Source organism: Talpa occidentalis, unplaced genomic scaffold (genome assembly GCF_014898055.3).
Source record: "Talpa occidentalis isolate TD23 unplaced genomic scaffold, MPIMG_talOcc4v2.1 talOcc4.8, whole genome shotgun sequence".
NCBI lineage: Eukaryota > Metazoa > Chordata > Mammalia > Eulipotyphla > Talpidae > Talpa > Talpa occidentalis.
The window spans coordinates 26,126,571-26,143,028 of NW_023605194.1; the positions used below are offsets into that span (position 1 = coordinate 26,126,571).

The 16,458-nt window shown below is 35.6% G+C and overlaps 1 protein-coding gene across 2 annotated transcripts in view; it reads right to left on the reverse strand.

The window, feature by feature from the left end:
- The window catches only part of EXOC6 (exocyst complex component 6), a 145,577-nt gene that overhangs the window by 28,007 nt on the left and 101,112 nt on the right, over positions 1–16,458 (reverse strand). For both annotated transcript variants that reach the window (XM_037497874.2, XM_037497875.2), the window contains exon 20: positions 6,814–6,887. In XM_037497874.2, coding sequence (XP_037353771.1) covers positions 6,814–6,887 — 74 coding nt within the window. The remainder of the gene's footprint in view (positions 1–6,813; positions 6,888–16,458) is intronic.

The following is a 16,458-nucleotide window of genomic DNA, read 5'->3' on the forward strand; positions in this document are numbered from 1 at the left end:
GTTCTCTAGGTAGATTGGTCTGTAGTTTTCTTTCCTTGTGTTGTTGTGTTTGTTTGGTTTGGGTATTAACATGACAATTGGCTTCATAAAATGTGTTTGAAAGAATTCCTTCTTTCTCAATTTTTTGGAAGAGTTCTGAGCAAGATAGGTATTAGTTCATCTTTAAATTTTTTTTTTTTTTTTTTTTTTTTGTGGGACCCTCGCCGGTGGCCGGGGATCAAACTGGCGCTGTAGAGGCTGCGGCCTTGCAACCCAGAGCTCAACGGCTGTGCCACCAGGGGAGGCCCTCATCTTTGAATTTTGTAGAACCTTTTTGTGAAGCCATTTGCTCCTGAACTTTTGTTTTGTTTTGGAAGAGTTATGATTACTATTTCAATTTCATTGCTTGTGATTGGTTTGTTCAGGTTTTCTATTTCTTCCCTATTCAGTCTTGGATGATAGTATACTTCTAAGAATTTGTCTAATTCTCTAGATTGTTGAATTTTTTTGCATATAAATATTGATGGTAATCACTTATCCTCTGAATTTCTGCAGTGTCTATTATGTTTCTCCTTTTTCAATTTTGAACCTATTTATTTGAATTGTCTCCCTCATTTTCTTAGTGAGCCTAGCCAAAGGTTTGTCTATTTTTTCAAAGAACAAGCTATTGGTTCCATTGGTCTCTTGAACTGTGTTTTTTATTTCTATTTCATTTATGTCTGCTCTAATTTTTATTAGTTCCTTCCTTCTGCTTTTTTTTTTTTTTTTGAGACAGATGGCTGCTTATTTGGGCTCTTTCTACTTTCTTGATGTGGACTTGTATTGACAATATACTTCTCTTTTAGTACATGTTCTGGAAGATTGTGTCCTCATTATCATTTGTCTCAAGGTTTTTTTATTTCTTCTTAGATTTCTTTATTAACCTTTGATTGTTCAGTCTCCATGTATTAGAGTATTTCCTTGTTTTCTTTTGGTAGTTGATTTGTAGTTCAGTATCATTATGGTCAGAGAAGGTACTTGGTATGACTTCAATCTTCATGAATTTGTTGATACTTGTCTTGATTCAGTAAATGGTCAATTCTGGAGAATGACCCATATGCACTTGAGAAAAATATGCATTTGGCTTTTGGGGGGTACAGTATCTTATAAATGTCTATTAAACCCACATGGTCTAGTTCTTTGCTTAGGAAGAGTATGTCCTTATTTATTTTCTGTCTTAATTGTTCTGTCCTTCAATGAGAGTGGGTGCTGAATTCTCCAACCACAGATGTATTTTCTCCAGTGTGTTTTCAGATTTGACAGTAGTTGTTTAATGTATTTTGGTGCTCCCTCATTTGCTGAATATATGCTGATGGGTGTTATGTCTTTCCATTTTATTGTTCACTCAACCATTATATAGTGTCCATCCCTATCTCTTTCTAAGCTTGCTGTCTATTTTATCTGATATGACTGTTTCTGCCTTATTTGGGTGCCATTTGCATGCGGAGTTGTTTTCAATTCCTTTATTTTCAGTCTATGTTTATCCTTGGAACTCCAGTGTGTTTCCTGAATGCAGCAGAAGGTTGGATGCTGTTTCCTAATCCATCCAGAGACTCTATGTCTTTTTATTGGTGAATGCAGTCCACAGATGTTTAGTTATTAATGATATATAAAAGTCTGTTACTGCCATTTTGTTCCTATGTAATTCTATTTAATTCCTTGTTCAGTCCTTTGTGTTCATTCCTCTCTTTGGTTTAAATCCTAAAGTTCTTTTTAATATTTCCTGAAGGGCGGTTTAGTGGATATGAACTCCCTAAGATTTTCTTTGTCTGAAAATCTTTCCCTCTTCCATTAGGCTTATTGTACTCCCATGGCTTTCCCCTGCATTTTTTAATTCCTCCACTGATCTTTTTACATCTTGCAATTCTGTTATTTTCTTGTTTAAAATTTCAATTTCGATCTTGTGTTTACTGTGTTTCTCGTAGCATTCATTTCCTCTTCTGAGTTTTCTCACATATCTTTGATCCATTTTTTCTGAGGTTTCTTTGTGTTGTTCCAATACATGTCTTTGTGGTTAGCTTCTGGGATTTTGTTTTCTGTCTGTGGTATACTGTTCCCCTAAGGATTTGCTTGGCTATTTGTATTTTCCTTTCTCCCTATTGTTTGCTTTGGGTTTGCTCTGCTGTAGTTGAGGCTTTTGTTGTGTGTGGGTCCTTTCCCCCCACTGTTCTGGGTGTTTAACTGATGATGGGCACAGCTGCTGTGGCCTTGTGAGATCTGCAGTGGTACTAGGTCTTCCTAGAGGCACACTTCTGGGCCTGTGGCCAGTGGCCAGGAGGGCTGGGCAGAGGGGCTCAGTTGCTGGGACCTTACCCCACCCTGGAGCGGTGGCTCCAGTCTTATTTCTGGTGGCTTGGCGAGCTGGGAGGGCACTTCAGATAGGTAAAGAATTTTTATCTCCATTGTACAGATGAGGTAACTGACATCCAGAGCATAAGATGACTTGAGCAAAATCCAATTAGGAGATGGGTCTTGACTCTTAGATCTTTTTTTACTAAAAAACAGGCTACTAATAGTTTCTACACACACACACAAGACTCCGCTTGCTGAACACACACAATGCACACATTCAAGAGATTGTTTTATTAACTTCAACCCTACATAACTTCATTACCATCCAACCTACCTAAACTTTCCCATTTTATCAAAAGATTATCAAGACATTAAATGCAGCAATGATTTGTTACTAGTCTACCTTATCACATAGTGAAATGGGACCAGCTAAAGAGGATTTAGTGTTAGGATATATGAGCCACAGAGGCTCAAACTACAATGAGTGTCACTCTTAATAAGAAGCTATGAAAATGAGATATATGTATATTTTTTAAGTTTTTCAATAAATTGACTGCAATTTTAAAGTTCTGACAAAAAACAAATTTTTCATTACTTGGAAAATTCAGTTGTATGAGACTTTATTTTTCTAGTGATATTTAATGAAATATTTCTTTGTATTAAGAATGAGTTATAAAAATTATGCCTGTATATGATGATACTGTATATTATGAATCTTATAATAAGAATAGTTAAAAGTTTTAAGCTTGGCATACATTGCCAAAGTAATTTTACATATTCACTTAAAATCCATTTGAAGTATTATCAATATATTTAACAAACTAGATGGTCCTTGTAAAAGAAAGCAGATACACATAAATATTAACATCCTTCCTCATTTAGTGACTTAATTTCAGAACTAGGTAAGAGGAAGGTAGACTTTTCTTATAAAAAAAAAAAGTCTAACATACAACTCATGTTCAAACAACACATTTAAAATTCACATAATGCAGTACTAGTATTGCTAACCCTCCAGATTATCTAGGGGGCAGTAGGCCTTAAGATTTTGTTGAGATAACTGGCTTCCATTAGCAAGCATGTGATTGGCAGGATGATGAAGTCTTTTCACTCACAGGTCAGCTATTTCCTTTTCTTTAGAAGAGGGCAATTCTGATGATCCATCTTTTAGCTACAGTCTCATTGGGTCCCAATTCTCTTGCCTTCAGCTTTGATATGGTTCTAACTTTCCTCTCGTATCAGCTCATACTTGTCATCAACTTCTCTATTCAGAACAGCAAATATCAGGAGTTTGACCTCAGGGCAAAGTCCGGGTGGGCAGGTAAAATTTGACCACTGGACCTACTTCCTAATCTTTCATACCCAGCAATTCATGAAGCAGTATCAAATTCAAACTAAAAAACAGAAGCATGACCCCATATAAGTACTATGAAAAGGGCTCTTTTGCCTTTCTAAGTACACTTGAAAAGAACTGTCAGCTGCCCTATTAAGACAGAAATGGATCACAGACTAGAAGAAAAGGAAAAGTGCAGTAACTCAACTGAAATATAAATAAAAGTGTTAGCACTCTCTTTATGTTTGGTGATATACTACTTCATAAAAAAAAAGTTAAAATAATATGTTTTGAAGTAATTTTATAAAGTTAAGAACATAAAAACACTACCAAAACGTTATGACATCCTTATTTAAATAATCACTGACATCTTGATGCAAAAAAACTTGTATCACCACATGTGACACTTTAGTTTTCAAGATTAACTTTACTTTTGACCAATCCCCATACTTGACGTTTCATTATTTGTTTGTAAATTTGTTTGAAAAACAAAGATGGAAAAAAATCCTTATCAATTTATTAAATCCAGACCTCTGAAATCATAAAATTCAAGTCATATCAAGTTTAGTAGTCCATGAGTTAAAGAATTAGTTGCAATTGTTCTTTTAGAATACAAGTAAACAAGAAATAGAGAATGATTGAATTTTAACATTAATACTCAGGGGAAATGATTTTAAGACCTCTTTAAACTAGAAAAATTAGTTCATCACATTTTTTAACCACTTGTCACCTTGCCCGCATATTAACTACCATAATTTGAAACTGTGTATTATATTAGTCACTTATATACTGATAATAGATTTCATAATTCTAAATGTTTCTTAATAGATTTTTTATTCACTTAAAAGTCTCTTAAAGAAATTACATTAATGAGGAAAAGTCAACCAGACTTAATGCCTCTAAGTACACACACTTGAAAAGCAAATTCAACTAAAAAGACTTTAGATGCTTATTAATATTCATAAGTATGCTTTAGTAACAATTCCCTAGTGAGCTATATGCTCATAAAAAGGCCTTCTTTGCCATCAAATAATGATTGTCGTTGAGGAAAGAAAGTACCCAAGATAAGAGTTTAAATCTGCATTGAACCAACCACTGATCTGGTCAAGTCAAGGAACAAAATCTTTAACAACACTTTCATAAATGATGTGCCCTATTTACAGTCCTATAATGAGGTTACAAAGTAATCAACACGATACAGATTCATACAAATTGAGAAAATATTACATGAAATATTTCAAATTTTCTGTGAACAGATTATATATCTTTCTCAACTTACTTTATGTCCCAATAAAATCATCAAGTTGAAAATATCAGAAGTTAAAAATGCACTTAATATACCTAACCTACCCAACATCATGAATTAGTCTAGCCAACCTTTTAAACATGCTCAGAACACAATAGCCTATAGTTGGACAAAACCATCTAAATGCAAAGTTTATTTTGTAACAAAGCTTTTAATATCTCATGTAATTCACTGGATACAGTACAGAAAGTGAAAACACTCAGTAAAGTATTGGGTTGTATACTCCTGTATCTGCATGGCTGCCTGAAAGCTGTGGCTCACTGCCACTTCATAGTATTGCAAGAGTATATCATACTGCATATTACCATTTCAAGAAAAGATTAAAATCCCCAAATCAAAGTATGATGTCTATTGCACACATATTACTTTTACATCATTGTGAAGTACAAAGATCAGAAGTCAAACCATATAACTCAGTGCCCATCTGTTTTTGTGTATAAAAGGAGTTGTCCTCATATCACTACTCTTCGTATTGGAGAACATATTCCCATCACTTACAACAGAGAAACTTACTCCAGTAAGAAATTTACTCCCTAATGTCATTTCTAGCACTCCTGATTCCTCTCACTTGGATTTACCCCTCCATACTCTTGTGCCTCTCATCTAAATTAAGCTTTTTAATTTTAATATTAAAAAAGAAAACAGAATAAGGAGGAGGGGGAAAGAATAAGAAAGCAATAAGAAGAAATATGGGAGACAGAAAAGGGGTAATAGGAAGAAAATGACAAGATGTCAAAAAGAAATAAAATGAATAGATTAAAAGGTTATTATATCTGTTACAACATTCAAGTTATGGGAACAGAAAAGAACTATGTAAATTCATAATTATCTTTTTAAAATTAGCTTTATCCTTCTTTCTGGAGGCATGCCAAAACTTTATAAAAATAGCATTCTTTAACTACTGAAAAAATTTTAAGCAAGGGTTCCTTTCTAGGTTATAATAGTCTACATTTAACTTGGGTCTTACTACTAACATTATACCACCAGTTTTCTTTTTTCTTTTCTTTTTTTTAAAGATTTATTTATTTATGCATACAAGTACTGGGGTACAGGTCAGAGGTGGGGGGTGGTGGTGAGAGGATTCACAAGAGACAGAGTACCAGAGTGGGGAACAGAACAGGCAAATCAACTGAAATACACTGCTGAGGGGAGCAGCTGGCGAGTCAGGAGAGGTCTGCTGTGCCATGTGGGTAGTTCCCTGGCCGGGGACTGAACTCGTGCTACAGTGGCTGCGGTTAGCTTCATAGATTGCGTCTTAACCTCTTGCCCCACCAGGGAGGCCCACCACCAGTTTTCCTATGTGACCATAATGTCATTAAGAAATAAACCTCAGGGCCTCCCCTGGTGGCGCAGCGGTTGAGCGCTGGGCTGCGAAGCTGCCTGCAGCCTCTGCAGCACCCACATGGTGCGCAGACCTCTCCTGCTGCCCGCTGCTCCCCTCAGCAGTGTATTTCGTCAGTCTGTCTGTTCTGTTCCCCACTCTGGCTCTGGTGAATTCTCTCACCCTCCCACACTTCTGACTGTACCCAGTGCTTGTACAAATAAATAAATAAATAAATAAATAAATAAATAAATAAATAAATAAATCTTAAAAAAAAAAAAAGAAATAAACCTCAAATATCATCAAAGTATAAAGTTATTATTTAGCCATGTTCTTCGCAGATAATGACTAAATATTTGCTGATGAGAATGCTACATGAAGTTGAGACACTGAATGGATATAAGGCTCAGAAGGGCTAAATACAGTTCTCAAAGAAGCACTTTTCTAAAGAAAGGTTGTATCAAGGCAAACAAACATTTTGGTAGTATTAAAATAAATAACAAGAGATAGAATGCAATAAATGAGAAGCACATCATTACATCTTACTTGTCTGAGGTCGATGAATGCTAGCTGCAGGGTATCCCCCTGGAATCCTGGCACAGGCTCTGAGCTGGCAAACACTATTTAAAAAAAAAAAAAAAGGAAAAAAAACAAGATTGCAAAATATACAAGGGTTTAACTGCTAAATTAATTTCTACTCTTTATAAATGTACTACAATATTTACATATAACCATTTCAAATGAAGGCTATTTTATAACCTTTAATTTCCACTACCGAAATGTTCTCTAAACCCATTACCACAAATATTTTAATAATTTTAAACTTCTAATCTGCCATTTAATCACCATAATCCTTAATTATAATAAATTTAGAATGGTTGTCCTATGTAGTGTTCAACAGCAGTAATATACTTCAATTAAGGAAAATTTTCTGAATCTTTTTAGCCGCAGGTGAATGATCTTAGAAGCACTTTAAAATTACACCATTTCCATAGCTGTCAAAATATTTCAAGACATCTGTTTTTTTTACAGAATATGCTCTATAAAATTCTACCTCTAGTTGACAGCAATAATAAACATGCCAGAAGTCAGTGTTACATGCAGACAACAGATAAAATGTTCTAAAGTAGCAAAATGAGGACTGTCTTTAAAATTTTTTTCTATAAAGGAATCCCACTTCTTTAAAAAAATAAGTTACCCTAAGAGTGAGAAAAAAAATTTCCAAATTCTTTTCAACAATATTTTGTACTTAAAAATTTTAATACTGTTAACATAGTTTGTTTAGTTAAGCTGGACAAGTCCAATATTAGTTATTTTGATGGCAAAAGAATTCTAATTTTGAATGCAAGGTTCTCTAATATGAATAAGAATGTCTACAATCATTTTCCTTCCACACTAATATCTGCATTTTCTCAGAGAATATTATATAATTTTCCACATATGAATTAATCTGGGCCAATATTTTAGAAGCGTTTTATTTTCAGCCTATATAGTTTTTGGGGAAAAATAATTCTTGAGTTTAGTGTAGCCAATGTGAAAAACTGCTCAGAAAGACTCAAAATCAATAGTTAAAAACAATAAATATACGAAACCTATCATAATTTATCTGGCATTTTGGGGAACTAAAGAATTAAAAAATAAGTTTTTGTTATTACTTTTGTTTTTAGGATGATATTTTTTGCTCTAAGCATCAAAACTTTTTTGTTATCCTAAGCTTCTTTGATGAAATTTTAAACTTTCATAATACTTTCCCTATCTTTATGTTTTTTGAGTATACTAAATATCATTTAAACTTTCTTAATTCTCCAGTTCACCATTTAGAATACTTTTTATTCTATACATATAATACAATAAATTCTCTGGCTGCTACAGTATTTGGTCATTTTCTGTTACAAAATGGCTCCAAATGCTGTGTTGTGTCTTGTGCCTGGATTTTATGATTTCTATGCCCTCTCTTTTGCAACTTTTACATGAATTTTTACTACGTGCTCTTTCACTCATCTCCTATTAATATGCTATCTTTAACCTTCCTGAGCTGGTAAGTCAGCTGATTACTAGTATTGAGTCTAGAGTAAGAGCAAATACATTTTGAGTAAGGATCTCTCCCACATAAGGTAAACAGATTTTAAACATGCTTTTGAAAAGAGAGAGAGAGAGAGAGAGAGAGAGAGAGAGAGACAGTCTGTTTTGAGTATGAGTGAGTAATCTCTGGGTAACTTAGAGGCATACCATTTTCCCTCCTGCTTCTTGGTTCTCCATTAGATATTAAGTAGTGATAACCAGTAGTTAAATGATTATACTCACTTATCTCAAGCCCCCTATTTCCAGAAAACTAAGATTTATTTGAGCAAACCTAGCCACACCTTTCATTAGTTGTGTGATTTACTCACACCATGTCACTCATCATACAATGAAAAGCAGCGCACTTTCATACCATGGCAACCCCATCACGCCCTACCATGTCTATTTAAAATAAAGGTCTTTTGGGCCTCCCCGGTGGCGCAGTGGTTGAGCGCTGGGTTGCATAGCTGCCCACAGCCTCTGCAGCCTATTCTGCTCCCCGCTCTGGCTCTGGTGAATTCTCTCACCCTCCTGCGTTTCTGACTGTACCCAGTGCTTGTATAAATAAATAAATAAATAAATAAATAAATAAATAAATAAATAAATAAATAAATAAATAAATCTTAAAAAATAAAATAAAATAAAGGGCTTTTGTTTTGTTCTGTTTTTTGTTTTTATTTTAAAGAGACTTAATTTTATCCAGCATATTGCTGGCTTTTTTGGCCACAGCTTCACATTCCTGTTTCCAGGTACAGTTAACTGTGAATCCCTAGTGCTCTCAAAGTAAGGCTGTGTCAGCTATACTTCTACCATTATCACACACGTATGCACATCCACACAAAATAAAGATTTCCTGTAACACCAAGAGGCTAACTTTATGTATCGGGCATAAAAATCAGCTCAATTTCTATCATATTTACAGTTATTATCTACTTTAACTCCCAGAATGTTTTTTTCTTCCCAAACTCTTGTTTAAAATACTATAGTTTAAGGCATTAAACCAAAGAGTCTAGTGTCAAAATTATAACAATACCATAAATTTGTAAGACACATCATAGGTTTTTTTTTTTTTAAAGATTTATTTTTATTTATTTATGCATACAAGAGCTGGGGTGTAGGCCAGAGGTACAGGGGTTGAGCGGATTCACCAGAGACAGAGTGGGGAGCAGAACAGGCAAATCTACTGAAATAGACTGCTGAGGGGAGCAGCAGGTGAGACAGGAGAGGTCTGCTGTGCCAGGAGGGCCAGATCCCTGGCAGGGATCAAACTCATGCCTATGGAACTTATACCAGAGTGGCTGGATAAGCTTAATAGTGCTGAGACTTAACCCCTGCACCACCAGGGAGGCCCCACATCTTGGTTTATAAAGCACTTTCTCACACACCTGGTGCTTTAATTATCACAATAACTTATTTTAGTAAACAGGGCATGCTGACGATGGATCATAAAATCTTACAGCTAGAAGAAACACCCCTCTGAAATACCTCCAAAAGGCTGAATTTAATTTGCCCAGTCTTTCATTCTATAGGGTAGAAAAATTTTAAATGAACTGACTTGCTCAGGATCACATAGCTAATTCAGATATTCTGGCATTCAGTCCATTCATCTGGATCTGATTAAGTCTTTAGAGTCATCTTTTATTCTCTCTCACAAGAACCTAGCCAATATGGAAGTGAAGTGAAACTCACTAATATATAGCTCTCCAGGCTTTTTCTCAAAAAAATTTATGGGATTGGAGGCAATTTAGCAATCTGATAATCTAGTGTAGAGGATATTTATCATTATACATTATTCAATTTTATCAATAACTTCCTATTTTTTCCCTTTATTGCTTTAAAACTGGAATACAGTCAATCCTGCTATTTCTACCTTCTAAACTATCTATTTCTATCTCAAGTTATCATTTCTTGCTTGGATTTTAAAACACACTCCCATTAGGCCTCTGCTTCTTGCGTGCTACCTCTAACCACGTTTCTCATATGATTTTTATATTGAATAATACAAATAATTCATTTTTAGTAATATTGTCTAATGACAATATTTTGGAAGTAGATTTTAACCTTTGATGTTTAAAAGAATTGAATTCTAGGTTTTTGAATCACTTTAAGCATTGTCTTCCGATTCTTTCTTGGTTCTTTCAGATTCTCATTCTATACCTGAACTGTTATGCTTTGGGGTTTCTTCATTCTCCTTTGGGCCACCTTTTTATTGCTTTTATTTAATAATGCCTACTTCCCTATTATATTTTTGTCTTTGCCATTTAGCCATGCCATTAAGAATATTTTTTAGACCCACACATTATCTGGTCTTCCAATAAGATAACTAAAAATAATTTCCAAGCTTTCTAAAGTTTTTTTTTTAAGGAAACTTGTTCAAATCTTTGTTATTTTTTTCTCTTAAGTCTTCAATTTGACCATTCCTTCTCAAAAACAAGATGACTTTATAATATACTTATTTCCTCTTATTTTCTGCTAAAATATTGAACTTATAATGAGTGATTCCAAGTTTTAAAATGTTCTAGAAGAAAGATTAGAAAGGGAGGTGTCTGATCTAACTGAGGTCTTTTATAACAATATAACATATCAATAACTTTGCTGTGTAGGCCTAACTGGGAAGAAGAGTCTGAATTTAAATGAAAAGAAAGCAAAAAATAATACATCTGTGTAAGCTATGATTACTGTGACCAAAAATGTGTCCTCCAAGTTGGGAATCGTTAAAGTTTTAAGAGGATAGAGAATATCTGTAGAAAAATCATGAGTTATTTTATATATAACAAAAAAATTGTTTAAGTAGGAAAGTAGGCTCATCCTGCCCTCAGGATTTGTACACAGATGTACGAGATTTGGTACAAGGGGACAAGGATTGCTAAGAAGTCAGGCTCTAAGTATTTATCATGGCATGAAAATATAAAACCTTCCCTGAAGTTAAATGCAGAGGAAATAAGTGTTTGAACAATTTTGTACTAGGCAGGTATCTTTACGACAAGGCAGAAAATGTGAATCATTTGGAAAATATCTACAAAGGGTAGGAAGAATTGTTGGGGTGGAAGAAGTGAAAGAAAAGGGGTCTACAGAGTCACAAGAGCAAATGTACCCACATGGCACGCAGACCTCTCCTGCAGCCCGCTGCTCCCCTCAACAGTGTACTTTGATCCTTCTGCCTGCTCTGCTCCCCACTCTGGCTCTGGTGAATTCTCTCACCCTCCCGCACTTCTGACTGTACCCAGTGCTTGTATAAATAATAAATGAATAAATCTTTAAAAAAAAAGAGCAAATACAACAAAAGATTTAAAAAGACTGAAGGGAAGGTGAGAAAGAGTCTCGAGACCTTGCTTGTGGATGACAAGGCTGGGACCACTCCATATAAAACTGCAATGATTTTGTAATTTAATAAATGACTGAAGATGAATACCAATCATCTGCATATCAAAGAGATAATTTATTATAATTCCACTCTTGCTAGATAGGAAGCTAGTTAGAACTATTTTGGCTAGGCAAAGAAAGTATGCCATGTGGACCAGCTATCTTTAGAAAGGATGATGAAGTGCGCCATCTAGTGGTTTTTCTGGTGGTGTAAAGAACTCATGCATGGGCGTCAGGAGTCTTAAAGATTCTTGACTTAGGGCCTCCCCAGTGGCGCAGTGGTTGAGCACTGGGTTGTGAAGCCGCCCGCAGCCTCCACGGCGCCGGTCGATCCCCGGCTGCTCCCCAAGCACCGGAGGAGGGTCCCACATGGCGCGCAGACGACCTCTCCTGCTGCCCGCTGCTCCCCTCAGCAGTGTACTTCGGTCCTTCTGCCTGCTCTGCTCCCCGCTCTGGCTCTGGTGAATTCTCTCACCCTCCCACGCTTCTGACTGTACCCAGTGCATGTATAAACAAAACAAACAAATAAATAAAACATGCCTCTTAAAAAAAAAAGATTCTTGGCTTAGACAGACATTGTTATACATGGTTGGCAGCAATGGGATGTAAACCTCTAGGACCAATTAGCCCTCTGCAACATTCATCACCCTACTTTTACATAAGTTAGTATCTAGTTCTCTCCCTTCCTTGGAATCAGACAAAGTAGCCTCAATTTGACACCTTAAACATTAAAACCAGGAACAGATCAGATACACAAATAGTATAACAGCATTCATATTATTTTTAAAAAAGATACTGAAATAGTCTTCTGATACCATCTACAAGATTTTACATGAATCCTTTTATTTTGAGATAGTGGTCTTCTGCAAGGCTAGAATTAGAAGGGCTGAGGTCACACACACACACACACACACACACACACACACACACACACACACTTTTTCCCTTTTTGAGGTAGGTTAAACCTTTGGGTAAAAAGAAAAAGACAAAAGCCTTCAAACGTAGAGATTCACTTATTCCTCAGTAACTCACCATCCAGATGCCAATACACTACAATCTGGAGATTTTCTAATGCCTTTAATATCTATGGGTTTAAGATGTTAAACTCTTAGAAACTGCTAACTTCATTAAGACATTTTTGTAAAGTGCATGGAGAAGTACATTCTAGACCTATTCTGAGTACTTAAATCTTTCTGATTGCCTGCAGCTTTGGACCATAAGCTATATTTTGTTAGTGATGTGAAAGATTTCATAACTAAAAAACAAAGCACATACACAGATTTAGAAAATCATCCTCACAAGAAGTTTGGCAAATGCTCCTTTGAGTAAGAGATGATTTTTCTTAAACTTACATAAAAATCTATAATAGGATCAAAGATTAACAGCTTTAAAAGGTGGTGACACTGGTAATTCCATATGGATGCCTTCCTGACTTCTCTAAGCACAGTTATACCAGCTATTGTCAAGTCAACCAAAAATATCCAATTCGTTCATTCATAAACCCTACCTAATATTCTCAATCCATACAACTTTCTAAATTAGGTCTACTTCTTGTACTTTTCACAGAACCATATAACCTTCTTTTTCAGAATTAAATAATTATAATCATATTCATTAGTGTAGTTATTCAATCATTGTCTCCTCTGGGCTTAAACTCTAAGACAGTTAGAACCTTTCTGTTTTGTTTACCACTGTACTCCCTAAATGACAAGCACACAGTAGACAAGGAATTAATTAATGTCTGACTATAAAGTCCCACTCTCTTTTTGTCTGAAATTTTACTGTTTCAGAACCTTAGAACTAGGATCTATCCTGGATGTGATCAATTACAAAACCCCATATTTTACAGGAAAAATTGAGGCTTCTTGATTGCTAAATAGTTGTCCAAAGTCACTTGCCTGTGTGCTCAATCTTAAGATTGATTTGAAAGCACTTTAAAAAAAGTTCTAACTTTTTTTTTTTTAAAAAAAGTCGAATTATATTGTTTATATAATTTGACATTCTGAACTCAGACATTTTATCAAGTTTGACCTAGTATTTAACAGAATAAAGGCCATTCTTGATACCTACTTACAGTTAGAGCTCACCTCCTATTGCTGATATTTCCTGATTTAGGCTTTTTTTGAATTGCACAGAATCTTTGGTAGTTCATGGTCTCCACTTAGCTATTCCTGCTACCCAGCTCCCTTGGACTCTACTCTTGGTAGCACAAAACAGAGTAGGAGGATTTTATATTAATGCCAAGTACCAGTCACAGACTCTTAAATAATGGTTTCTGACAATCTTGAAGAGAAAGTAGTTAGTATGAGTTCATATGGGTTTAAGAAGAACCAGAGTAGTATCGTTTTCTTCTTTGAAAGAGTAATTAGACTGGTTGATGAAGAAAATTCAATGGTCATTATTATCCCAGCAAGGCATCTGACAAAGTTGCTCATAACTTTGAGTAAAAATTATGTGTTATATTCAATTAGGGAATCAGTAATGAGGTGAAAAAAAAATCTTAGGATACCCATTCCAGTCTGAAAAATGGATTGAAATCAATATGAAGGTCAAGTCCATATATATTGTGATTCTCAAACTCTAGAGCACCAGCCACCTGGAGGGCATGTTCAGAGAGAAATTGCTGGGTTCTATACCCAGAATTCCCAATTTAGCAGGTGGGACCCAAGAATTCATATTTCTTTACATTGGATATTTATTTTCTCCTACCACCCACTCCTTTATTATTAACATATCATACACCTCTAAATCATATGCTTTAAAATAGTTATCACTTTTCACATATTTATCTTTTAACAAATGCTTTACTAAAACCATTGTCCCTTAAAATAAGATTTCAGGGGCCAAGCCATTATTTACAAACAATCCATTATTTGCAATTTCAAAATTCTTTTTTAAATAACATTGGTCACCTACTCCTGACTCTTTATTCCCCCCCTCCAAAATGTCACTTCAGTTATCAGTTTCCACTAGCTTATAATAATTATCTTTGCTTTGTCAGTCTACCTACTTGATTCCTTACTTATATATGTGAAATATCTAATATTTGTCTTTATCTTTCCGACTAGCTCTGCTATACATCATTCCCTGAAGCCCCTCCCACTCTGCTGTAAATGGTAAAATTTTGTCTTTCCTTATAGTTGAATAGTATTTCACCATGTGGATGGACCACACCTTTAGCCAATCCTCTAACACTGGGCAGTAGGTTGTTTACAAATCCTAGTTGTTGTGAACAATGCTTCAATAAATCATGGAGCATATTATTTTTTGAGTTGATGGTTTCATATACATTTTTTGAGTTGATGGTTTCCAAAAACGGAACTGTTGGATCAAATGATATATTCATTCTTAGTTTTTTAAGGTAGGTCCAGACACTTCCCAAAATGGCTGCACTAGTTTACATTCCCACCAACAATGTTTTAGGGTTCTACTTCCTCCAGCACTTAATATTGTTAATGCCAATCTCACAGGTGTGAGATGATAGCTCACTGAGGCATTGAGTTGGATCTCTGTTATTAAAAATGATGACAAGCAGTTTTCCATACATCCTTTGGCCTCTTGTATATCCTCTTTGGTAAATTACCTTTTCAGATCTGCTGCCCATTTTTTAACTGGGTTACCTTTTTGTTGTTAAGTTGATGCATTCTTTTCAAGAATTCACATCTCTAACAAGTTTCCAGGTGATAATGTTGTGGCTTATCTATGAATCATGTTTTAAGGACTACTGACATATTATATCTCACAGTATAGATAGCAGGTTTTGTTCAATATTTTGTTAGTGACCTTATTAAAACATGAATATAAATCTACAGATGAAATTAAGTTCTGATATGAAAAGATCTCAGTAACTGCTTATGGGACAAAACTTAATAGGAATAATCTCAAAATCCTAAAGCAAAAACTAATCAAATAAAAGCACACAGTAAGAAAAACAGGGCCTCCCCGATGGCGCAGTGGGTTGAGTGCAGTGCTGTGAAGGTGACAGCAGCCTCTACCGCGCTGGTTTGAGTCCCAGCCGGCCAGGGAGATACCCACATGGTGCGGCAGACCTCTCTTTTCTCACCCACTGCTCCCCTCAGCAGTGTTTTCAGTCCTTCGGCCTGTTCTGCTCCTTGCTCTGTCTCTGGTGAATTCTCTCACCCTCCCGTGCCTCTGGCCTGTACGCCAGTGCTTGTATAAATAAATAAATCTTAAAAAAACAAAAAAGGGGGCCTCCCTGGTGGCACAAGGGGTTATGCACCGCACTATGAAGCGATCTGCAGCCTCTGCAGCACGAGTTCGATCCCTGGCCGGCTAGGGAGCAACCCACATGGCATAGCAGACTCTCCTGTCTTGCCCACTGCTCCCCTCAGCAGTGTGTTTCAGTCAGTCTGCCTGTTCTGTTCCCCGCTCTGTCTCTGGTGGTTCCTCTCACCCCCTGCATCTCTGGCCTGTACCCCAGCTCTTGTATGCATAAATAAATAAATCTTTAAAAGAAAAGAAAAGAAAAACAGAGCACAACTATCACAAATAAGTGAAAGACACAGAGATTTTTGGATACTGTAGTTTCAATAATTTGAGAGTATACTCTCACAACCAAACTTTACTAATAAAGTTTGGACTTTCTTAATAAAACACAGAATTTGGAATGATATAATTGATTGTCCAACTACACATGTACATATCCATATCTGGATACCCCTGTATTCAACTCTGGATATTAAATATCAAACAGAAAATAGTAAAACCAGCCTGTTTAAAGATCTAAAATCATATTCCATGAGAGGA